The sequence below is a fragment of the Zingiber officinale genome, chromosome 9B (assembly GCF_018446385.1).
Source record: "Zingiber officinale cultivar Zhangliang chromosome 9B, Zo_v1.1, whole genome shotgun sequence".
Classification (NCBI taxonomy): domain Eukaryota; kingdom Viridiplantae; phylum Streptophyta; class Magnoliopsida; order Zingiberales; family Zingiberaceae; genus Zingiber; species Zingiber officinale.
Window position 1 is genome coordinate 74611836 of NC_056003.1, and position 25976 is coordinate 74637811.

At 32.7% G+C, this 25976-nt stretch overlaps 1 protein-coding gene across 1 annotated transcript in view; it reads left to right on the forward strand.

Annotated features, from left to right (window-relative positions):
• Nucleotides 1-25976, forward strand: part of LOC122022551 (putative GTP diphosphokinase RSH1, chloroplastic) — a 53477-nt gene that overhangs the window by 7986 nt on the left and 19515 nt on the right. The window contains exons 3-11 of the mRNA XM_042580582.1: nucleotides 8469-8654; nucleotides 9496-9561; nucleotides 20435-20527; nucleotides 20658-20789; nucleotides 20866-20967; nucleotides 21056-21133; nucleotides 21212-21283; nucleotides 21877-21984; nucleotides 22106-22203. Coding sequence (XP_042436516.1) covers nucleotides 8469-8654; nucleotides 9496-9561; nucleotides 20435-20527; nucleotides 20658-20789; nucleotides 20866-20967; nucleotides 21056-21133; nucleotides 21212-21283; nucleotides 21877-21984; nucleotides 22106-22203 — 935 coding nt within the window. The remainder of the gene's footprint in view (nucleotides 1-8468; nucleotides 8655-9495; nucleotides 9562-20434; nucleotides 20528-20657; nucleotides 20790-20865; nucleotides 20968-21055; nucleotides 21134-21211; nucleotides 21284-21876; nucleotides 21985-22105; nucleotides 22204-25976) is intronic.

The window sequence follows — 25976 nt, forward strand, 5'->3', positions numbered from 1 at the left end:
TGCTTGGCAGCATGGGATTTTGAAGATTGTGTTATTCACGATGGACGGAAAAATACATATACCCTTCACATCAAGGGAAAGAAGACTGTGTTGGCGCTAAAGCGGGAAGGAACCACTCCTATTTCGATAGCCAAAAAAACTAATCTAATTTTTATGTCAAAGTTTTTAGATGAGATGGAGTATGGAGGTGTATTACCTTGCCAGAACGATGCAATAGTCATAGATGCCGATTTACCAACAAAAGTATTAGGTGCTAGCAGATTTTGTTAAGTTGATGTCAGTGGATTTCCTCCTGGGCTACCACTAATGAGAGACATTCGACATCAGATTAACATTGTTCCATGATCAAGTTTGCCTAATCGACCGACCAGCATATCACCTCAGTCCTAAGGAGGGTGAAGAATTATAGTGACAGATGATAGAATTATTAAAAAGGGGTTATATTCGTGAGAGCATGATCCCATGTGCAGTCCGAAGAAGTGTTCCTTTTTTACTAGTAACTTTTCTTGACTTTATTATGTATGGTGTTCACACAGATCAATCAAAGATAGACGCAGCTTTGGAGTGTGACCTCAGCCGAGGACCTTGTACAATATCAGAAGTTTCATTGACCTCTTTCTACCACCGATTCATCATAAATTGTAGCACTCTGATTGCTCCCATCATTGAGTGTCTCAATGAACGTGATTTTAAGTGGTCTGAAGAGGTAGAGGCAAGTTTTCAAATGGTCAAGCAGAAGATGACCGAGTTTTTACACTTCTTGATTTTGACAAAGTGTTTAATGTCAATTGTGATGCATCCGACATTGCTATTGGTGGTGTATATCAGGACATCCAGTTGCTTTTTTTAAGTGAGAAACTGTCTGGATCCATGAAAAATTATTCTACTATGATTTAGAATTCTATGCCATTATTCAGTTGCTGAAGTATTGAGGTCACTACCTAATACAGAAAGAGTTCATTCTATTTACTGATCACGAGGCGAAGTATATTAATGGTCAACACAAGCTGAGTAAGCGACATGCGAAGTGAGTGACTTATTTGCAGGAGTTCACCTTTACGCTGAGACACCAATCAGGGAGTCTGAACCGTATCATAGATGCCCTGAGCCGTTGTTCGTCACTACTTACCACCATGAATACAAAAGTTGTAGACTTTAAGTCTTTTGTAAACATGTATGCAGCTGACCCTTTCTTCGGAAGGATATTTCAGGTGGTAAATTGATGGACATCACCATGATTTTATTTCGTATAACGACTATCTGTTTTGACGGTTATAGGTATGCATTCTAGATTGTTCATTGAGGCAACATATTATAAGTGAGCTTCATAATGAGGGATACTTTGGACGTGCCAAGACATTGACTCTTATCTCTACTTACTTTTTTTTTTTTGTCTAAATTGACCTAACTCACTTTATAGACCAATGTTATGTATGCCAACGGTCTAAGGGAATCTTCTCCAATGCATGCTTATACACTTCTTTACTTGTTTCTAAAGCTCCTTGATTTGATGTTATTAATTTTGTATTGGGCTTACCCCGCACCCAATGAACCTCGCATTCTATTTTATTTATGGTTGACATATTTTCAAAGATGGCCCATTCTGTAGTTTGCAAATTGCCTATTTTTATTTCAAGGAGATTGTGCACTTACTTGGCATTCCTCGATCCATGTTATGCATACCAAGTTTATCAGTCATTTCTGGAAGAGCTTATGGGGAAACTGGAATACAGTTGAACTTTAGCAGCGCCTACCACCCCAGATAGATGGTTAGACTGAGATAGTGAATCAGAGTTTGGGCAATCTATTGAGTTGTCTGACAGAAACTAAGTCGAAGTAGTGGAATTTAATATTACCTCAAGCAGAATTTGTCTATAATAGATCAAGAAACAAAACGGTTTAAGTCCTTTTGAGGTCGTTTATAGGCGGAACCTAGCTACTGAACTTAGCCCCTATCTCACATATAGGATGATTCAGTCCTAAAGAAGATGAGATGGTAGACCACCTTCAGGGTGTTCATGAGCTAGTGAAGGAAGCTATTCATGAGAACAACATCAAGTATAAGATTTAGGTTCTTCGTGATCGTTGTTAGATACTTTTTGATATTGGTGATTTTGTTTGGGCTATATTGACTCGTGATTGTTTCTTTGTTGGCGAGTAATGATGAACTTAAAGATCGGAAGATTGGACCGTATGAGATACTATAGAAGATCAGTTTAATGTGAAGCACTTTAGTCCTTGTTCTGTGGATGCTGATAATACTATGCTACTCGAAGACGAGTTCTTTTCAACTCGAGACGACTGATGCATGAGGATCTGAGCTTTGACAGACCATAATTTTTTATTCATGTATTAGAATGCGACATTCAACGCGCTAAATCAAAGCTCGTTTAGAGATCTATGATTGGTTAGTCGGTGAAACCTATAACAATCCTGTCCTGGGTAAAAAAAATGTCGTTTAAGGCCTTTTCAGAGGCTCCGAAGTTTTTTCCCTATTTATTAAGATTTTTTTCCTTTCTGTTAAGGTTTTTTTCCTTCCATTTTTAACATCTTAGGGTTTTTGGTCTATATATACACTTGTCTGGGTTGATATTAGACATTATCTTTGTTTGAATCAAATTTTATTTTGGTTAAACTTAGAGATTACGATTTTTGTTTGTTTGTTGACTTATGCATTTTTATTTTCTCTACAATCCCTCTCGAAACTTTCGTCTCCAAGATATTGCTATTTTTTCTGGCGTCAGTTCGCCATTTAAGGCCTTTTTAGAGACTCTGAAGTTTTTTCCCTTTTTATTAAGAATTTTTTCCTTTTTGTTACGGTTTTATTCTTCCGGTTTTAGCATTTTATGGTTTTGGGTCTATGTAAACACTTGTTGGGGTTGATATTAGACATTATTGTTGTTTGAATCAAATTTTATTTTGGTTAAACTTAGAGATGATAGTTTCTGTTCATTTGTCGACTTTTGTTGTCTTGTTTTCTCTATAATCCCCCTCTAAACTTCCGTCTCCAAGATAATTGCTATTTTGCTCGGCGTCAATTTGCCTATAATTAGTGTAAAAACATAGGAACTTAGAGTTGATTTTTGATGTAACCCTATCTTTATATAGAACATTTCGGTTAATCCGCTTGTAGTCGTCACTCTTATCATTATATCTTCATACATATCCTTAATTAGTTCAATATACGCTATGTTAACATATATCTTTTCTAGAATTCTTTATATAATTTTTCTTGAGACTCTATCATAAGCTTTTGTTAGGTCGACGAATACCATATATAAGCCTTGCTTCTGTTTTCAATGCTTTCCAATTTGTTGCCCAAGAAGATGTATAACTTCTATTGTCGACCTTCAAAGCATAAATCCAAATTAATTTTCGGTCACCGTGGTCTCCTTAGTTTTTCTTCTATTACTCTTTTCCAAAGTTTCATAATATGCCTCATTAATTTAATACTCCTATAGTTTGTAAAATTTTGCATATCTTCTTTGTTCTTATATAAAGGAACTAGAGTACTTACCCTCCACTAATCTGATATTTTTTTTTCATTTCTAATATGAGACTAAATAACTTTGTAAGCTATTCAATACCTTATTGCCCTAAACACTTCCATACCTCTATTGGAATATCATTTGGTTTAACTATTTTTTCATTTTACATCCCATTTAAAGTTTGTTTTGCTTTTAAAGCTTGAATTATACGATAAAAATTTAAGTTTCTATATTCATTAGACCTATTAATTATTTAAGTTTCTATATTCATTAGACCTATTTTAATTACCTAAGTTAAGTTGGTTACTTAAACTTATATTAAAATGTTTATTTCCTTATTCATCTTTAATACATTTTATTTGGATAAGATCTCTTGTCTTCCTCTTTCTCTAATTCTATAAATGTTTTTTGCCTTTCTTTTGTATCTGATTTTTCATATAAGTATTCAAAAATTTCATTCATGTATAATATATTATATGTTATTTGTATTTTCCTTCACATTCTCATGTATTTTCTCATTCAACCACAAAAATTATTTACTTGGCGGTGCATACCCCTTTGATTCACCAAATACACTCTTGACTATTATTTTCAACTTTGATGTCATCTTATCCTATGTTGTATTTGAATCGTCGTGTATTTCTCCTAATATTTATACTTCTATGCTCTTCTTAAATATATTTTGCTTTCCATCATGTAATTTTCATCACTTAATTTTAGGAGTCGTGTACCTTTTCTTTCTATTGATATTATGCTTAGATGTATATCCAACACTACTAAGCTATGTTGGGTAGTTAAGTTTTCTCCAGGGATGACTTACAATCTTTACAAATCATTTTATCTTTTTTCCCAACCATAATCAAGTCTATTTGGGACTTATTATTCCCACTTTTGCAGGTGACCAAGTATTTTTTTTTAAAAAAATGTATTAGTTAGTATAAAATCATATGGTATCATAAATCTAGTATAGTTTTTCCTTTCTTTCTTGTTCCAAACCTATAAACCCCATGCACCCTATCATATTTTTTATTTTTCACTCTTACATGCCCATTTAGATCTCCTCTTATTAAGATTATTTTGGTTGATGAAACCGATTATGTTTTCATCTAATCTTACCTGAGATATATATATTAATTATATTAATAAATTCTTTCGCCACCACTATCTCGAGAACTATAGTCTTATCCCTCTTACTCGTTTATTCTCTTACAAATATTTCCTTTTAAATTTCATAGGAATCAAACACACACACATATTAGATAGGGCAAATAACCTGCAATTTGCCTAGGATGCCTCGTACTTAAAGATAAATGACTTGACATTCATTCAGAGTGAAATGCACCCTAAATATATATAAATATATAGGGTGAACTATCCATAATCCAGTCAATAAGGAATACTTCATATATAAATATAAGATATGGGTAATGACCCACAATCCACCCTATAAGGATGCATTGTATATAAGAGTGAATGATCCGCAATTAAATCACAATTCAATGCATCATGTGTGTGTGTATATATAGGGTGAACGATCCACAATTCATCTAAAATGCATTTCACATTAGAATAGGGTAAATGATACGTAATTCACCCGAAATGCACCTTACATAAGAACAGAGTGAACGATTCGCAATCTATTTAGTGAAAAAATATCTCATATAAAAATATACCCATGCGCTAAAAGACTAAGGGTCCTTTTCAAACACGGAGCCAATGCCTATAATACAAGTAATTAATTAATTATATTAATTTAATATATATAGTACACAACACCTTTAGAGTGTGGAGCTAAAGCTCTTTACTACATGTAGTCATACAACCCTTTTAGAGGGAAGAGCCGAAGCTCTATATTGCAAGTAGTTACACAACTTTTTTAGAGGGGAGTTGAAACTATATATTACAAATGTTGATGAATGCTCTATATTGCAAGAAGTTACACAACTTTTTTAGAGGGGAGTTGAAACTATATATTACAAATGTTGCATTCATCATTCTGTTAATTTAGTATAAAGTTACCTAGCTACTTTTAGAGCATGGAGCCAAAGCTATAGTAAAGGTAGTTCATTTATATTTTTGTCAATTTATTATAAATTGTATGTAATTCATTTGAGAGTGCGAGTAGAAGCTAAGTATAAACAAATTTTATTTTATTTTATTTATTCGGTCATATAATTATATATCTAGTTTCTTGCAATTTCTTAGGGTAGTTCATACTCTCTTTTATGATATTAGTATTGATTTCCATCATTTATATATTGTATATCTATTAATTATTTTTGTCATAAACAAATTTTAAGAAGCAACAAGGAGGGATGAATAATAATAAGATCAACTAAGGACATACAATGGGAAGATATATACCAAGCGACAAATGAAGAAATAAGATTATATAAAGAATTCTGTTTCGAGTAACTTTATTATATTTACTTTCACAAACTTAATCAATTAAAATGAAACAAGTGAAAACCCATTTGATTGAGGACTTACATCACACTAGCTCGCCTTAAGAGACTCTCCGGTCCTTTTGTTGATGGATCAAAATACATCCTCCAATATGCTTGCTATAGTGAAGGCAAACTGCACAAATGCCATTGGTCTATGCATACTAGCTGAAGTGATACTTGTATGTCTTGCTTTTAAGAGTGAGAATAAACTAGACAATCCCTAAGCTACTAGAATAAGAACCGCTCTTCACATTAAATTAGGATTCTGAATTGTGAACCTTTTGTGCCAATTTCCCCCATAAAGGGTTGATCCATTTTTCAATCTCTAAAGGTGAACCTATATATGTATTTCCTTAGAGGCAAGATTAATAAAGCTTTAGCAACAGTTGTCAATCACCTACAAATGGTGAAGTTCCTCCATTCTAGCATCAAGTATCATACTAAATCCTTATTCCGGTGATGAATTGGTTGCATGGCTTCTTGAATTTGGCATGGGACATTGAGACAATGCAAGAGAGGTGAGGGCGGCTTGATGACAGCTAAATGGTGATGGAAAGTGAAATCGAGGACTGACAGTGATACAAACAACGACAACACAACTAAGGAACCTCTAATATGTGTTCCCTTCACTGAAACTTTGGTGGAAGGTGGCACAGAGTGGAGGCGGTGTGAGATGACAGTGTCATGGGGCGATCGTGTCGTGAGGGCAATGTTGGAAGGTGGCAGTGCCATGGAGCGGTGACGGCGTAGGGTGGTTGCGATGATGTTGCAGGGTGGCTATGAGTCTATGACAATAGGTGATGACGGGTGATGCGAGGCGACAATGGCGCAACGACGATTGTGGCATGACATGAGTGTTGGTGATATAGGAAGAAGGTGGGGTAGCATGAATGAGAGCAGTGGAGAGGTGGGTATTAAATTTTTTGGGAATATAACACTAGCAGCAATCTCAATTTTACACTGATCACGCCTTGATATATTTTTATAATTATGTCATACGATGTTTGGATTTTCCTCTATAATGTCTTTCAAATTGTATTTTGTTCTCATCATCTTATCAATGTCCAATATTGTCGGCCTTTGTAGCTGCTTTTATATCTTCATATATATAATTCCTTCTGTGTAATTTTAATGGTAAGTTATAGTTAATATTTTGTATTTAGGACTAGCAATCAAACATGAATTGTTTCTAATCATGAACTAAGAATAGCTGGATGCTACTGATCATGATGGTCACCTCCATTTAAGTACTTATAATCAACTATGGCTTCCATGATGAAATATCAATTTGCATACTTCGGAATTCCTATTAGCTCACTACATTCAGTTCTCTTTGTATATTTTTTTTGTTGTCTTCCTTGCTTGTTCTTTTGAGAGACGAACTTACAGATATTCTTTGTATTTGCAAGCTTTGTTCTATCTACAACAAGCTAAACATTTAATGCTTCATTTACATAGAGTTTAAATGCTTAATTATAAATTATTTCTGAAAATCCAGTTCACGGGGTTTTCATTAAGGTGGCTAAATAGCTGACCCTTCTTATGGATTTAAGTAGATAACTATCAATTACCTAAGTTCTTTATTTGTCTCCAAACTAGCTTGTGCAGGTCCATCTGAGATTTGTTTACAACAACAGCTTTTGCATTCACAAACACTGTCTACTTGTTAGAACTTGTTATATTAATTAACCTCATTCTTTCTAAAAGAAAATAAACCAATAAGTCCCTTTACCTTCCTTCTCCTTTGGTTGTAAACGCAATTCCAATTTTGTGTTGCATGATTCTGTCCCTTTCACATGCCTGAAACATGAGATGGTTGAAGTTTGTAAAAATAAAAGATGAATTCATTCATCAGTATTTTCTCTCTCTATATATATGTAGTGGATATGTACATGTTTTTGATGAATGATTCTATTCTGTTACATGCCTCAATTTTTTGAAATATGAAAATTATACATTTCCTTTTGATTTTCTGAAAATGTATCAGCCAACAGTCTGCTAACTACTTGCAAATTGCAATTTGCAAGAGTGATGATATAATTGTGAATCTACATTTCCTGAATTTGTATTAAGGTGGGAAAAAGTTTTTTAGCGAGATAGAGCAAAAACTTATCGCTTGCTAACCATTGTGGTTTACAACCAACACAGACTGCTGGATCTGAATGATCCAAAAATCAATAGTTGTTCTGATCCTAACTTTCAGAGTAGCAATATACATAGAAAAGTGCCGCATTTTAGATATTTGAGTTCTTTTTTTTTTGTGAAGAAACTTTCGCAAGTAATTGTTAAAAACTCGTACTAAAACAGGCATTTTCACCATAATGTGTATTAGTTTTCCTTTCTGAATGTGAACAGCACATAACTACTTGTCAGGATCTACAATCAACTTAAGTATTTGCAGCTTAACCATTTATTATTGTAGTTATAATTGACAATTAGATTTATATTTGAATTCGAGCATCAATTGGCAGCTAACACTTTAAGTTTTGTTACTTTTGTTATTTTTTTTTCATACATCCCTCCTGTTTCATAGGCTAATTACAGATCTGAAGATCTTAATGAGAGGAAGTTCGGATGCAATGTTGTTATAGATTTTGGTGGATATGGGTGGTCTTTCAGGTCAGATATTGCTCCTCTCCCAAGCAAATTTATGAGGATTGGTTGTGCTTCATCAGATGTGGGTCCCTTTGATAGAATTTCTCCAGATTCATTGTGGGAGGCAAGAACCTGATTTCTGATCACCTTCTTACTTTATGTAATTAATGAGCTTGATACATGCTCATGTTTCTTTTTATGTTATTCACTCTATTCTTAGTTTTTTGTCCCTTGTGATAGGAATCCATGTAATTTGCAGAATCATCTTTGATGAGGCATTTTGATAGGGCATTCATCTGTTGTGGTTATTAACAATATGATTTTATGTCACTCGGATTTTGTATGCTCAAATAGAAAACTTTGGAAGTTCTTTTCAGTCACTTTAATCCTCATATTTAATTCAAGCATTAAATATAGGTTGCTTCTTTATTAGTTAAGATGAGTGTTTGATAATCCTCATACTTCATATAAGTGTTAAATATCTATTATGGACAATTATTTAAATCACTGTTGGGCTAAAATGTTTAAAAGGGAAACTAGAATATTCCTTTGTAAGGGTGACTTATCATCATAATTCTTTTATGGTTCATCCACATTTCCCTCACTATGTACCGGCATGACTTGTCCTGTATCTTTGACTTTTTTGAGGATCAATAGCTACTTCAGTTAGTATTATTGCTATTTTTTTTGACAAGCTGATTAATCAGATGTATAGTTATCCTAAAATCCATCTGAAATTCCCATCTTGTGATCAGATGTCTGAAATTGTTCAGTCAAGTTAGGTTACTGTTATAGTTCATTTTAATGTTGGATTCTAAGTAACATATTAAGATGTACTACTAGCTGTTATAAGTTCTCTTTTGGCTCAACTGTTTCTGCATCACTAATGATGATTAGCGATTTGCAGTCTCAATCCTCGATAGCTGATAATCATGCATAACAAGTTTTAGGTTTTGATGAAACAGGACCTGAGACCAACTATTTCTTATCTTGCACCAGAGGAACTGAAGTTAGTAAATGATGCATTGAAGGTAACTACTTGGACTAAGCATGCATACAGTACTATAGTGGTGCTTATTATATTTTTAGTTTTATTATTTATTTTCTTGTTTATTCTTGCTGAACATATAAGAACCTATAAATTCATGTCAATCTTAATTTTTTCTAAGAATGGTATGCAACCTCATGTTTTGTAAACATGCCATGTGCCAGCAGTATTCAAAAAATTAATTGAACATATTAAATTGAGTTGTTCGAAATGAACTGTAGGAATCAAACATTTGGTAGCTTAATCTACATAGAAGGCATCTAGAATGAGCTAAAACCATAAGGTTCTAATCAAAATTAGTGTTTGCTCTTCTAGCCTGGAATTGAAGAAGATATACTACTGATTATTCCATAGCCCCCCATGGAAGTCATATAGAAAGAGTTGAACTTTTTTCCAAGATGGTCAAGACCTATCTTGACCAGCTTCCATTTAGATTGGAATCAGCAGAAGAACCTACAAATTCATGTCAATCTTGACTTTTTTTTAAGAATGACATGTAGCAGAAGAACCTCACGCATTGTAAAAATGCCATGTGCCAGCTTTTTTTAAAAAAAATTTGATTATGTTTAATTAAGCGGTTCGAAATGAACAGTAGTAATCAAAGATTTGGTAGCTTAATCTACATAGAAAGCATCTCAAATGAGCTACAACTATTAGGTTCTTCTCATAATTAGAGTTTGCTCTTCAAGCCAGGAGTTGAAGAAGATATACTAAGTGATTAAGTTAATAGCTGCTTATGGAAGTCATATTGGAGTTGCATCTTTTTCCAAAACAGTTGAGTCCTATCTTGTACGGCCATCATTTATATTGGAATTGACAGAACAGCCTATAAATCCATGTCAATGTTAACTTTTAAAAGAATGATATGTACCAAACCAATGTTTTGTAAAAATGCCATGTGCCAGATTTATTCAAAAAATTAATTGAACATATTAAATTAAGTTGTTTGAGGTGCACTGTAATAATCAACGATTTGGTAGCTTAATCTACATAGAAGGCATCTGGAAGGAGCTAAAACTATAAGATTCTACCCATAGTTAGTGTTGGCTTGAAGTAGAAGGCATCTGGAAGGAGCTAAAACTATAAGATTCTACCCATAGTGTTTGCTCTTCGAGCCAAGAATTGAAGAAATAAATTGATTATTCTAATAACCCCTCAGGAAGTCATATAGTAGGAGTTGCATCTTTTCCAAAAATAGTTGAGTTCAATCTTAATTGGTTGTCATTTAGATTGGAATTGGTAGAAACTTGATCTGATTTAGCTGAGACGAGTACCTTTAGAAATCAGCAAAATTTGCTGGAAAAACTTTATATCAGCTTGAACTTGACGACACCACAAAGTTTGTTAAATCATCTATTATTTGAAACTGCTTATTTAAGATGACGCCAGCAATTGAAATGCCGTTCCGTGCCGCCTAGCACGATGGTTTTTACCATTCCGCTGGCAATCGAAACCAACACGTCATGCGTGCGTGTCTCGAGCAGCAGCGAGGCGTCTGCGGGGCGTTGCGATGCGATGGAGGAGTCGAAAGCGTCGCGGGACGTTTTCAGCGTCGGCGGAAGCATTGCCAGATGCTTCTGGTGCCTCCGGAGGCATCGCCGGACGCCTTCGGCGGCATCGCGGGGGAGCGCGGGTGTTTCGGAGGCACGTGACTGTCGCAGGGGCGCAGGTGTTGGGGGGAGCGGGTTTCTGTTAACAACTAATATTACATATTAATAAATCAAACAATTCCTAATTGTGATATTTTAAAGAAAATTTTATAAATCCTAATTAAATTATCCCAATAAAATATAAAAAATATATTTAAAATTTTTAAAAAATAATAAATTTTATTAAAAAATATTCTGAAATTATTTTTAATGTTTTAAATTTTATTTAAAAATTTTAGAAAATTTTATAAAAATTGTAATAAATCAAATTTATATTCTGATTTTTTAAATTATTTTATATTTTTTTTACTATTTTAATATTTAATTGATATTCTATTTTTTTACTATTTTAAATATATATGATTTAAATTATTAAATAAATAAATAGTTATTTTATATAATTATGATATACAAAATAATATTTTGTATTAATTTATATAATTATGATTATTTAATCTGGACATTAGAGAACTATAAAAGTTATGTATCAATTTTAATTTGAGTTATTGATAGATCAATTTTCTTTAAAGAAAACTATATTTAATTATTTTTTTAACAATATTAAGTTATTTAATAATGAAGAACTTATATAAAATTAATATACAACTTATTTTTAAATTATACATAATAAATATATTTATCTAATAATTACTATATATAAATAAAAAAATACCGAAATTATATCGGCATGACACAATACGATACCGAAACCATATTGTTCCGGTCTGGGACCGAAACTTTGGCACGGGTCGAGATTTTAAACCTTGGACAACGCCATAGAATTTGTGCCTACCTTACATGATTAGTGTACTTAATAGTAACATTTGACATCTGCTATATGTAATATCAGTAGTATCGTGGCAGTATCATGGTGTGTATTATACCATGTTAACAACTGCCAGAGTGCTCCATATGTGGCTGAAATTTTATGGAAGACCAGCCACAAAACTCTTCTTGCCTGTTCACTTATTGTCCACATGTAGTCATGTCTAAATAACATACGACAAAGTTTAAAGTATTGTTTAATGTTGGAGTTTAAGTTTCTAGCTAAAACGGTATGATTGCAAAAAAGTTGTGCATCACTCAACACACTTCAAAGTGTGTACAGTTCAACTCAAATGAGTTTAATCCTATAATTTCTCTTCTATTTAGCTTGTTCATTGCCATTTATATATCCAAGTCAATTGAATTAAAAAATTTGAAGAAACAAATTACTAACGTATAAAAAGTATTTTGACAAATGATTATACCTTACTAAAACAAAAATAGTGTGGTGCATTTAATGATGGTTGTGGTTTTTGTAGCATTCTTGTGAGATCAACATCATAATTTTAGATTAAATGATGCACATAGGACATTTGATTTTGGAACTGGTTTCTTCACATGCCTATAAAGGTATCTTTGTTGACCAACCATTAGGAGTTGGGATTGGATTGACATAACTTGAATTGGAAGGCACATACAAGATATGAATATATCTCAATTTTTTCCATCTCCACAACCACTCTTTCTCCCTCTCTCCGACCTCGCTCTCATTATATTATTTTTTTTTATCTCTTCTCTATTACTAAAGTAAGAGAATTTTCTTGTCTTAGCCGATCTCAAACAATTTCAAACATCCCTTTTTTAGGTGATACCACTAGAGTTATATTGGCATAGTAATGCAGTCAACAATTTAATTCTATTAAAAGTTATCTAAGTCCTTAATTTTACTAATTTTTAATAACTTAGTTGTAAAATAATTATTTGGATGGCTCTTTCTGTAAGGAACTATAGCACTAAACACGCAGAAAGCGCAGCGGAAAAACAAGTTTCTTCCAAAAGATCCATGCGGAGGAAAATCACATACTAAGTTTAATGAAGGGAGTTTATACCTTTGGTGCGTGCCCTTCGCAATCCTGACAGCAATGTTTTCTTAGGATGCAGATCTCAGTGCGATTAGCACATTCGCGCCTCTACGGTATCCACATAAACACGTTCTCCGTCCATCTCACGAACTCATGACTTGGAGAAGAAACAACCTTTGTTGTGCTAGCAACTACACAAGGTTATTTTTGGCCAAGAGAAGAAGAGGAAGAAGAGCAAAAACCAAGAAGATTACATCACCCAAAATGTCACTTCATCTATATAAGGTGACTTCACAAAATGGTTACTTTACCAAATAGGTTACTTCACATAAAGGTTACTTTATCAAAAAGGTTACTTCACCTAAAGTTTACTTTTACAAATGACTTTTGTTCTCATCCAATGAATACAAAATGTTTTTGTCTCTTGATCTTTTTTTTGATTAATAATATATTAATCTCTATTAATATTCATTAATCTTAATGGGTTAGATTTAGTATATTGGATTAACCATTAATCCAATAAGCCATTAACCCAATAAACCAATGAGTCTAACTCATTACTCAATGAGTCTAATCCGAATTCGTTCGAGTCTAACTCAATTCGGATTAGACTTAACCTTATAATCCATCTCCAAATCAACGTGTTCTTTGTGTGTGACCCAATAGACTCTTGTAACGTTGGCCATGTATTTAAAATCATTTTAGATATATAAGCAATGACCAAAAGGGGAGCCTTGGCGCAACGGTAAAGTTGTTGCCATGTGACCAAAATGTCACGGGTTCGAATCCTGGAAACAACCTCTTGCAAAAATCAGGGTAAGGCTGTGTACAATGGATCCTTCCCCGGGACCCCGCATGGCGGGAGCTTCGTGCACTGGGCTGCCTTTTTTTTTTATATATAAGCAATGAGTAACATCTAACAATGCATCATTGCTACCCAAGTGACGAGAATGTCGAGATCCGACCGAACACTTTCGTGTCTATTATCTTGTATGATTCAATCTTTCTATCCTTGATATCTAGATTGATCAATGAGGCATAGACCATGTCGTCCTGTTATCAATCTTTGTGTTTCTTGATCTCTAAGTAGACACACTCAATCAAATAATCTCAATATCATATATTAACTCATTTAAACATGGCTATGCATTCTTGTGTCCTACTAATCAAGGGCATACAGATATCACTTTCATCATATGGAGGGGATATATCACATCGACATCACTCACATCTCTCCATATAACTTTTACATAACCAGTGATTGACTTTATGATCCATCCTGTTACAGGTGACGTTTGTCGATACCAAAGTATACAACTTCTTATGTAGGAAATCGTAGTGACTTTAGGTCTAAAGACTATTCATACTAATAGTCACATGAGAATGTTTATGACACTCATATAACGATCCATTAAACATTCTCATGACGGGTCATTCAATATATATTATTTAATATATATCTCATATCTATGACTTGTGAGATTAAGTCATCTGTTGACCTACATGCTAGTCTCAATGCATTAATATTGTCCTTGCATATTAATGCTTGACTAGGAATAGTTAAGAGTAGTGTTCTATATATCCACAACATCCCGCTATCAATTCAACCAATTGATACATTGTAGACTATAACCTACTACCCTAGGACATTATTATACTCATTCATTCAGCACTGAACTGAAGTGAATATAATAACCAACTTTGTCTTTTATTAATAAGTGAAATATGATACAAAAGGAGCCTCTTACAATGATCTCATAATTGATACTAGGCTAATGCTAACACTTTCTAATTCTCTCATGAATTTAAGCTCATCATTCACATGATAGATGAGTTTATGTTTCTCATCTTTATCTTCCATGTATTTAGAGGGATTGTGATGGTTCGTCTCATTGTGCGCTTATAAAATAAAATAATGGGAAAAATTAAATACTTCAATTCAAAAAATGGGATGAATGAAAATATAATAACTAGCATGTAAGTATAGTAGTTATGCTAATTATGGATTTTTTTTTTCTTTATTTGGTCTATGACAATCACAATACCAACATGGTGTTTTGTGATTTATGAATAATATATGATGGTACAAAGAAAATTGTGAGAAAAAAATTAATTAAAAATTTGAACTAACCAACTAAATAATAGTTTACAAAGAGAGATTACAATTTTGCCGAAGTGAATTGAGCCTACCTGATGTTGACTTCACATCAAGATTCATATACAAGTTTGCCAACATTACTCGAGCATTTGCAATTATGTGAACCATAATTTTTTTTTAGTACAGAACTAATTTGGACATTTCCAAAATAGTGGATTTTATTTGAAAAATATCAAACTAATTGATGAAGAGGGATTTTGGGGTCAGGATTGTCTTTGTTGTGAGTGCTTCTATTGTGCAAATTAATGGAAGGTGGCTAATCTAACTGGGAGCTTTTTCTGGAGAGATGTGGAGGTGACGACCAGATATAGAGGAGTGGCACAAATGATTGGGTGCATTGGTTAGGTGAGAGCATCTCTAAGCCCCTTATCTAGCATGAGATGAGAACGGGGAAAAGAATGTGGTTTCACTTTGGAGTGGTTTGTTAGGATTGTTGGTAACAATAGATAGAAAGTAGGTGCAAGGATATTGTTCTACAAAAGGCGACACTGACAGAAGCTAGGATAATCAGCGGTTGTGCAAGCAGTGGAAGTAGCATGGTCACGTGATTATACTATTAGAAGTGATGGAATTGCCTCGGTGAGTGTTATAGTGGACAGACTCAAACAACAACAATAACAATAATTAAGTCTTATCCTACTAGGTGGGGTCGGGGGCAGACTCAAACAACTTAAGAAATAAATTAGCTACAACTTGCAAATAAAAAATCCTACCAAATTAAAAAAATAATCTAAATATTTAAAACTTTGACCAAATTAAAAATATTCCCACCAAATTCAAAGTATTCCAATCAAAATAAAATATACTAAACATTTGACACTTAAAATAGCATAATTATCAAAATTGACTACAATTTTAAATTTGAAATATAAATCAATTCCTAATTTGCATTGCACCGCACCCTTCTCCACTTAGGTAATTGTTATTGTTAGCTCTTGTTCAATTCAATGATCAATCACAAGCTTATCTTCAATCTCTAAGTCCACCCCTACTCTCCGAGTCCTAGCACCGTATATTTTTTTTCCCCTTGCATAGTAGCCATCTCTTAACTATGAGCTACCTTTCGCCTTTGTTTTTGTTGAGTCTTTACCCCACAATGCTAATCATACTGTGATTCTTTGCCACTATCAAACATCCACTCCATGTCATATTACTATTAGACTTAACCTTTATTCATGAAGCATTACTTGTTCAACTACAATGATAATTACACAGGTATAAGAATGGAGTTGCGGCTCATAGGAACACTAAAGGCACATGATAGAGAAGAGGAAGTGGAAGTAAAAAAGTTAACATTTTGTGAATATAATTTTTTTATTTAAAATTGGTGACTCACTATGCTGATCACTTAATGTGACGATCACTTAATGTGACATTTTAAGTCTTTGACCAAGATGTTGCACACATGTTGCCTAGTGAATTAGGTAGGATAACATAATTTTAGAGTTAACAGTCAGCTATACCGTTATTTGTTTACATAAATTTGTAAGTTTTTGATGGATTTTAAAAGTCCTAGTCTATATTAGATTTAATAATTAATGCAAAATTAAGTTATTAGAAGAAAATTGCTAGTTTCAAGTAAAAAAACAATATTTAATATTTTAAAATAATTTTGACATATGATTATTAATCTTCATAGATAATTAACAAAAAAATACAAAATAATTTTAGCTATTCTGTGTTTTCCTTTCATAGATAATTATGTGAAAACAATTTTGTAAAAGTTACATTGGACTATTTCCTTATTTAGAATTCATTTTTTATTTTTTGACCACTGGGATGCATGCCAATAGAGAAGTGCTTTAGTTTTTGAAGGGGAGCCTTGGTGCAACGCTAAAGTTGCTGCCGTGTGCCGCGTGCCATGTGATCTAGAGGTCACGGGTTTCAGTTTCGGAAATAACCTTTTGCAAAGCAAGGTAAGACTGAGTAGAATACACTCTTTCCTGGTACCCTATATTGACGAGAGCTTGGTTCACCGGACTACCCTTTACATGGGACTATTTCCTTATTTGATGGTGGAATTCATTTTTTATTTATTTTTTATTTTTTTGACAAATGGGATGCATGCCAATAGACTTTAGTCTTTTGAAAAAGCATCATTTTTTAAAAGCATCAATTACTAATTTTTAATCAATTCAATCCAACACACAAACAATTGATTTGACTCTAGATTGTAAAAAAGAGCAGCCTGATGCACGAAGCTCCCGCCATGTGGGGGTCTCGGAGAAGGATCCATTGTATGTAGCCTTACCTTGCTTTTTGTAAGAGACTGTTTCAGGATTCGAACCCGTGACCTTTTGGTCACATGACAACAATTTTACCGTTGCGCCAAGACTCCCCTTCATTAAATGCTGTCACAAGGCTGTTAATTTGACTCTAGATTGTAGCTGTCAAAATGTATTGCGGTTCACATGTAAAATGATACAATTTTTAAATATGCACTAGAATTAAAAAGATTCACAAATGACCAGTTAAATTTGATTCATTTAGATATGAATCTTATTTTATATGATTCCACGAAACAGAAAATTCATTAAATGCTAAACCCAATTAATCAAATGAAAATCTAAGTCTAAAAATTAAACCCAATATATGAAAAATTAAACTGAAATCAATATAAAGGGAGAAAGGATGTATTTTATGTTATACAATAGAATAATATCCTGTTCATTCTGCAGAAATTAACCTGTGCGCTTGCGAAATCGACCATTTTTTCTCCAATTACCTCACTTGAAAACACAATGGGAAGGGAGTTTGAACAATGGCTGAATTTCCCCTCAAATTCAGATGGAAACAAATGCGCAATGGTTGAATTTTTATAGACATTTATGCCTTAGATTTCTTTCCCAAATTACTTGACCTTGTGGCGTTAGGGAAGTGAGGAGAGGTTGCGTGTCTGAGAAATGAGACAAGATGGGAATTCCATCTTGCTGCAAGAGTAAGAAAGAAATCAACTATTGGCGACAATTAGTAAGACCTGCTACTAGGTGTTCATGATGAAGGGAATTGACAATTCAAAGGGCGAAAACAACCTGGTAGTGTAAACACCAAACTAAGGACTTCTTGTTAGGGTGGAGTCGTGACAACAAGCTGAATATTTTGGGTATACTGGTATTTCCATCATGAGTTTCCAGTTAGTTCATGAGAAGCAAACAACAAAAGCAATTATTTTATATGTTTTCCATCCATCAATGTAATATAATTTAGTGGAAGCTAGGTTTTACCCTACTTTTTGCAAAATCCATAGTAGAGCTCTTTTTCACTTTCTCTTATAAGGTAAACATAATGTAAAGATAGAAGAGATTAGAATCTCAAAGTCAATGATAACATAAGAAAAGAAAATGATATCACTTGGAGACATTAAGGTGAATGATGATGAATGTGAACTCGACGCCTAAGAATGATTGTGAAGAATCAATCATGTTGTTACATATAATGATAATGAGAGTACAATTAATGGTCATTTGGAAGCATGGTTCAAAATCTCGAGTTGTGTTAGAGCTTTAGATTTTGATTGGAGCGATATTATTTTGGTACCATATTCATGTTTTAATGTATAATGCCCATGAAGAATTAGAAGCGAAGAAGGAAGGAGATGAAAAATAAGAAGAGAGAATAACTATATACGTAATTTCACTAATTTCAGATTTTATGACCTATCTAGAATGATGCAATTTTGGCATTTCATAGTAGAGTCAAAAGCAACAAAAAATAACAAACGTTATTTTCATTTATCTTTAACACATTTTATAACATATTAAAGGATGTCGAATGTACATGATACTAATCAACATAGGATAGATTACATGTATCGAGTAGTATCGAGTTCGATAATTTATTGCAACTATTTGTTTCAACTGTGCTCTCTCACACAATATGAAATTTCAAAGCATGCTTAGAAGTCATATGATGTCAAATGTACACAATACTCATTAACATCATCAACAAAACAATATAGGATAGATTACATGTATTGAGTAGTATGGAGTTCCCTAATTTATCACAACTATATAGTTTGACAATGCCACCATGCATAGTATGAGATTTCAAAGCATGCTTAGAAGTCATATGATGTCAAAGTCATTTTTCATTCATCTTTTCATGTGACATGGTTGTTGTTTGTCTCTCAATCTCTTCAATTGTGCTATTGCTATTACATAACAATAACAACTACCAAGTCTTACCCCACTATGTGGGGTCGGCTTGTGTTGTTGCTATTGAGACTCTGATTTAATGGCAATGGTCCTGTTAAAAATGGTATTTCTATGTCAAGCATTTGAGGGCAAAATTTCCCATTGCAAATTTTATTTAATTCTTAACCGAATGAAATAATGTACACTTAGCATTTCCTGAATATTTTGTTATGAATTAATATCAACTTACTATCTGTAATATTATTCTATCAAATAGAATATTATACTTTTGCAAATCATAGGATGTTAAAATTATTCTGTATGATAGATTTCTTTTCAAATATATTTTATCCAAATCTTACTATCATAATTAAAAATTCACCAAACTATTAACAATACAAACTAAATTTGATGAATATGATAGAAACTTATAATCTGGAATAGTAAACTAAAACAAACTTTTAAATTTTGTAACACACACCTAAAAACACAATGAGCAAAATTATTCCAAGATTTCCATAGATGCAATGTTTAAAGAAATACTGGAAATATGACATCAATAGTTTTCTTATCTCCATGTGGACCTTTTTTATATGTTAACACATTATAGATTCTATAAATGCTGAATAAAATTTTATAAAATATTTTAAAGCAGGTTTTCTTTTTCAGAAATTTAGAATTAGAAAATTGTAACCAATTTCACTTATAAATTTTAAGTTGAACAAATTTTCTTTCTGAAATCATTATTTTAATTTTTTTAGATTGAATTAAAATTATTCAATTTAATTAAAAAATTCAAAACATTTAAAGTTATTTTGTATTTCGACAACCTTAATTTCCATCTGTATGGATAGATATTTACCTCAGATGATTATCATACATATGATATTGTTAACTCATTAATTCCATTTCACTACTTAGCCACCCATAAGTTGATTTGTTTAATACATTTTTAGTATTCATTAACCTGTATATTCTTGAGTTCTTAGCTTGATCTGTGCAATTTGTGTATACAAGACTAGTGTAAATACAGAGATCACATATTAAACATGCTTATCTGGAAGTGCAGCTTGCTTTCGAGGCTCATGATGGCCAAAAACGGCGAAGTGGAGAACCCTTCATCATTCATCCAGTTGAAGTTGCAAAGATACTTGGAGAACATGTAAGTTGCAGAGAGGATATAAATACATATTTTAAGTTTTCATCAAGAAATTTTATCAAAACAAGGTGTGCTTTAATGTTGTTTATATATTGTTGTATATATTGCAGTTTGATATTTTATTGTTTTTTAGGAGTTGGATTGGGAGTCAATTGCTGCTGGTCTATTGCATGATACCGTTGAAGATACAAAAGTTGTTACATTTGATAGGATAGAGAAGGAATTTGGTGCTACTGTACGTCACATTGTTGAGGGAGAGACTAAGGTACAAAATCATCCTAAGTAATTTTGCTGGAACATTAAATTCTTGATTTAATTTCTAGTATTATTTGCTGACACAGGTATCCAAGCTAGGAAAACTTAAGTGCAAAGGTGTGGATAGTTCAGTTCAAGATGTAAAAGCTGATGATTTGAGACAGATGTTTCTTGCAATGACAGAAGAGGTATTCATGTCATACATTTATTCTCGTCAATGAATAGTTGTTTTTTACCTCCTATAATTGAGATTAGTGTGATTGAATGCTTCTGTAGGTCCGTGTCATTATTGTCAAATTGGCTGATCGTTTACACAATATGCGCACGCTATCCCACATGCCACCACATAAGCAGGTTTTTCACATTCTCACATAATTTACTACTTTCTGAGTCATTCGACTTCATAATAATTATCTTCAATTTTGTTATCAGTCCAGTATTGCACTAGAGACACTTCAGGTGTTTGCGCCTCTAGCAAAGCTTCTAGGGATGTACCAAATTAAGGTATGTGCACCAGGAATTTTGTACAAAGCTTGCTAGAGTGTCTTACTTTTTGTCGTCTTTGTTTTTATCCATGTGGCATCCAAACTTATTTCAAATGCTTTTAGTTATATACTTGTCTCTTATATCAAAAGATTTACAACTATGCTGACTAGGTTCCTTTTTGTCCAAGGAGCATAGATTAGTATAATAGTTTTCATTAACAATTTGACAGGTCAGATATCATTTTGGTGAAGGGCTGAATACATGCATTTTTGCTGGCTGAAATATTGTTCTGGTTGGTGTTTTTATTTTGCACAATATATAAATCTTTTGAAATGATTAATAACTTACCTATCAAGTAAGGATCCTTATGTCTAAGTTCTTCAGTGTGAGCTCCTGCATAAAAAATAAAACGACTCCACTTGAACAGCAGTTGCATGACCACTGTACTGCTCTGTAGTATAATTTAAAGCAACCATATTAGTATTTATTGTTTTAAAATTTTAAATAAAATGGATAATTTTAGCATTGTTTATTTTATGATTGAATTCAAAATATTAGTTTATTTGCCCATTTTGTGATTATTACAACTTTTGACTGTTTCCTTTTTGCAGTCAGAATTAGAATATCTGTCTTTCATGTATACAAATCCTGATGTCTTTGTGGAGCTCAAGAAAAGAGTTGAAGATCTTTATAAAGATTATGTCAAAGAACTTGACATGGTAACATTTTCTTGGAAGTCGAATGAAAAAGGATCATGTAACTTAATGTTTTGATATTGCTAATATTTGTCATATTAGTCTCCATACATGCAGTGAGGAAATTATTCCCACAATATTTCAGGCTAAGAAGATTTTGAGGCAAAGAATTGAGGAGGATCAATTTTTGGATCTTGTGACAGTGACAACAGAAGTGCATTCTGTATGCAAGGAACTATACAGGTCAGCAGAAATTCTGAGTCTGTTGTACTTCTCAATTCTCATATATTATCTTTCAATTGTTTATGACTTGGCATACATAGGACGACTTGTCAAGCAAATTATATAGAATGGTTTACCAAGGAAAACATGGGTAGAAATTCGAGAAGTAAATTGGAGTAATTAGTGTCTTAAGTTCTTGTCATATTCAAAGTAACAGATTAGTGGATTGATTCTCTCTTTCTTTATTTGACTGCATAGAAAATGATAGGGGGAAGATATTGATTGCAACCCACATGTCTAATGAAAAGTAGATCCTCTTCATTTAAAAAATTATGACCACTAGTAGAGTGATCTGTTTGCTCAATGTGTTGTGTGAAGTTGGTTTTGTCACTAAATTCCAAAATGCTTAAACCTACTTTTTTATTCCTTGTCTCTCCTGTACTTCTTTCTGTATTAGTTGCACTTCCAGTCCATATTGTATGATGTCACTTATCTGCACCCAACACAAATTATTCAGCTTCATTCTTCCATTGCTTCTCTTGTAGAGTTATGCCCTTATTTTTTCCTTTTCTATAAATTCTATATGTTGTCCCACTTCCTTTAAACTTGCCTTCTCCATGGCCCTATTATGAACTTTGAATTTTGGGATTCACTTATGGAAAATCTATGTGAGACTATCTGTATAAGAATCAACTTTGTCGTGTTGATTTGCACAGGTAGAATTTCCCATTCTGCTCGCTGACCGATACTGGAACAAGTACGGAGCCGTGAGGTTGCCACAACCTCATGGTGTCCTCTGCGAGGTCGCTAAGGAAGTCGCGACCAACATCGCGGAAGAAGCTGCAACCTCGTAACATCTTCCATTTTATTTATTTATTTATTTATTCTATTTTTATTTTTTAGACGAAGGGGAGCCTTAATGCAACGTTATAGTTGCTTTTGTGTAACCTAAAGGCCACATGTTCAAGTTTGGAAACAACCTCTTATAAAGCAGGTAAAGCCGCGTACAATAGACTCTTATCCGGGAATCCGCATTGGCAGGAGCTTCGTGCACCATACTGTCTTTTATATATATATATATATTTTTAGACAGCCAATTCAAATTCCTTCCCCTATTCCTTTCTGTCTCTTAATTTTTTTCCTTGATCCGTTAATTTTTTTTCTATCGTTAATTTTTTTCTCTCCTTCATTTTTCCACGAGGGTAAACATAGAGGCAAAACCTTTTTTCCTCTTTAATGATAGTTAATTTTTTCCCTTTATTTGTCCACGAGGTAAATAGAGAAAAGTTAACCTCTTTAAGATGGAGAGAACCAATTGTTATGAAAATTTTTAAAAATAAATATAATATAATTTCTAACCTTATAAACTCTGCTACTATGAATTAAATTATTGTATATATAAATTTGGTTTAATTTTAAATTGATCAAAATAAATTCAAATTAAATCCAATTTAAACCTAATTTATCCTACTATATCTACTCGATTGACTTTAGCTAACTCAATAAGCATTAGACATTTATAATATCAAAACTTGTACTCCAAATTCAACATCTCAAGTATAACTTAATAGTATCTATAATAATCAAATATTAATAAAATTAGTTATTAATTACTATATTTATATTTTAAAAAGTACCAAAACTTTATTGGCATAACATGATAAGATGTCGAAACCATTTCATCTCGGTCATAAACTGAAGCACGACTCAAAATTTCAAATGGTGTTTTGAACATATTGTATCTGAGATGACAAGATGTGGATTAGAATTTTGAGCGTGCCACCCAGCACAACTAAAATTTCATGCAGTATTAAGTCTTCTCTCGGTTGACATGGTAAAAGACAAAATGGTTCTATCGATTCCAATTTGTGACATTTTGGATTCCTTATTTTGTCATAGAAGTAGAAGAGATGAAGAAACCCTTCAAGTTGGTTGAACACTAGAAGAGATGGCAAACTGATGAGGAAGTCAAGCAACAATAGCAGCGAGACGGAGGAATCTTCTTATTTATGGATTTGGCCGAGCTCGACAAATTAGGTAAAGAAGACAAGTTGCAAGTGTTAAGACCTCATTGGTATTATGATCTCTATTCGCTGGTGTAGCAGTTGTTGGCATCATGGTTGATATGTTGCAAGATAGTAAGGTGTCAGCTCCAAGGTTTAAAATTTCGTACTGTCCTAGGCGAAATGAACAAAATTTGTCGTTCCGCTTGCAGCCGTCGCGGGATTGCTGAGGCGTTGTGATTCCATGGCGACCATCCTGGGGTTGCGGAGGCTGCAACGATCCCATTTTTTTTTTCATTTTAAGTATTTAAATTAAAAATTTTAATTTAATTAATATGTTTTATATTTAAAAAATATAAAAATCATATCGGCACGACATGATATGATATTATAACCATATCATTCTGGTCAGTCAAAAAATGAAACTATGAAATATGTTGATATTTTAAACCATGGTTACTCTGGGAGAGACGGAAATGAAGGGGGGGGGGGCGCTGATTGACAATATATCTTATATATAATTTATATTAATATTAATTCTGATATATTAATAACATATTAATATATAATTAAACTAAATATGTTAATTCATTAACTTAAATTTTAATATAGAATAATATTTCTTCTTGCACATATAGTATCATTTAAAAGTTAATTTCACCTTTTGCTATTTGCAAAATTTTTGCTATTTATTCTATGGCGTTCTGTAACTACTAGTCATTCTTTTTATTCTATTTGTGTTTAAATTTTTTAGAGGACTATAACAATATTAGTAGAACTTATAATTTATATGTATTAACCAATATAACCTGATATCAGAATGAATTAATATAAGTAATGGGTAATGTACTTTTTAATCAATCAATTAATACTTAGATATATCAATACATGTTGATTTATATGTATTTACATGTGATTTATTTTGACATTTTCTTAATTAATATATGTACTAGCTATAAAGAATATATTAATATCCAAATTAATTATATATATATATATTAAAGTATTAATTAATACATATAACTTACAAGTTATAGTATATAACTATACTTGATAAAAAAAAGGGCAGTCCGGTGTACGAAACCCCGCCAATGTAGGTCCCGTGGAAGAGTCAGACCACATTGGGTCAATTGTACGCAACCTTACTTTGCATTTTTGTAAGAGGCTGATTTTGTGACTCAAACCCGCGACCTTAAGATCACATGACAACAATTTCACCGTTGCGCCAAGACCACCCTTCTTATAACTATACTTTATATCAGTATTTGTTGCGCCAAGGCTACTCTTCTTATAACTATACTCTATATCGGTATTTGTTACATTAAAAAATTTACTTACATTTTGATACCTGAATTAATACATATGACTTTAGAGTTTTCAAATATTAAGGATTTGCTCTCTCCATCGGAAAGGATTTTTTTTTAAAAAAGAATATTTTTATAGTTATTTTTTTGAGGTATGAACAATGTGTAGATATACAAATAACACCAAGAGAACCTCATTTCAGATCTTATACTTAAGTAAATAATCTCTAAACTATACCAATACAACACGGTAAGGTACCAAACCATATTGTTCTTATTGTTCTGATCAAAGACTAACACTTAGGGGCTTAAGATTTCAAACCTTAATTTGACATACAACTAACTTGTTCATCCATAATATCTTCTGGAATGATATCATTTTAGCTTCTGTGGTGCTAATGTAGCTAACTCTTAGTTACATGGTTCTACTCATTTAAGCTCTTTAAATATTTAAACAAGATCCAATGCAACGATGAATCATACACAC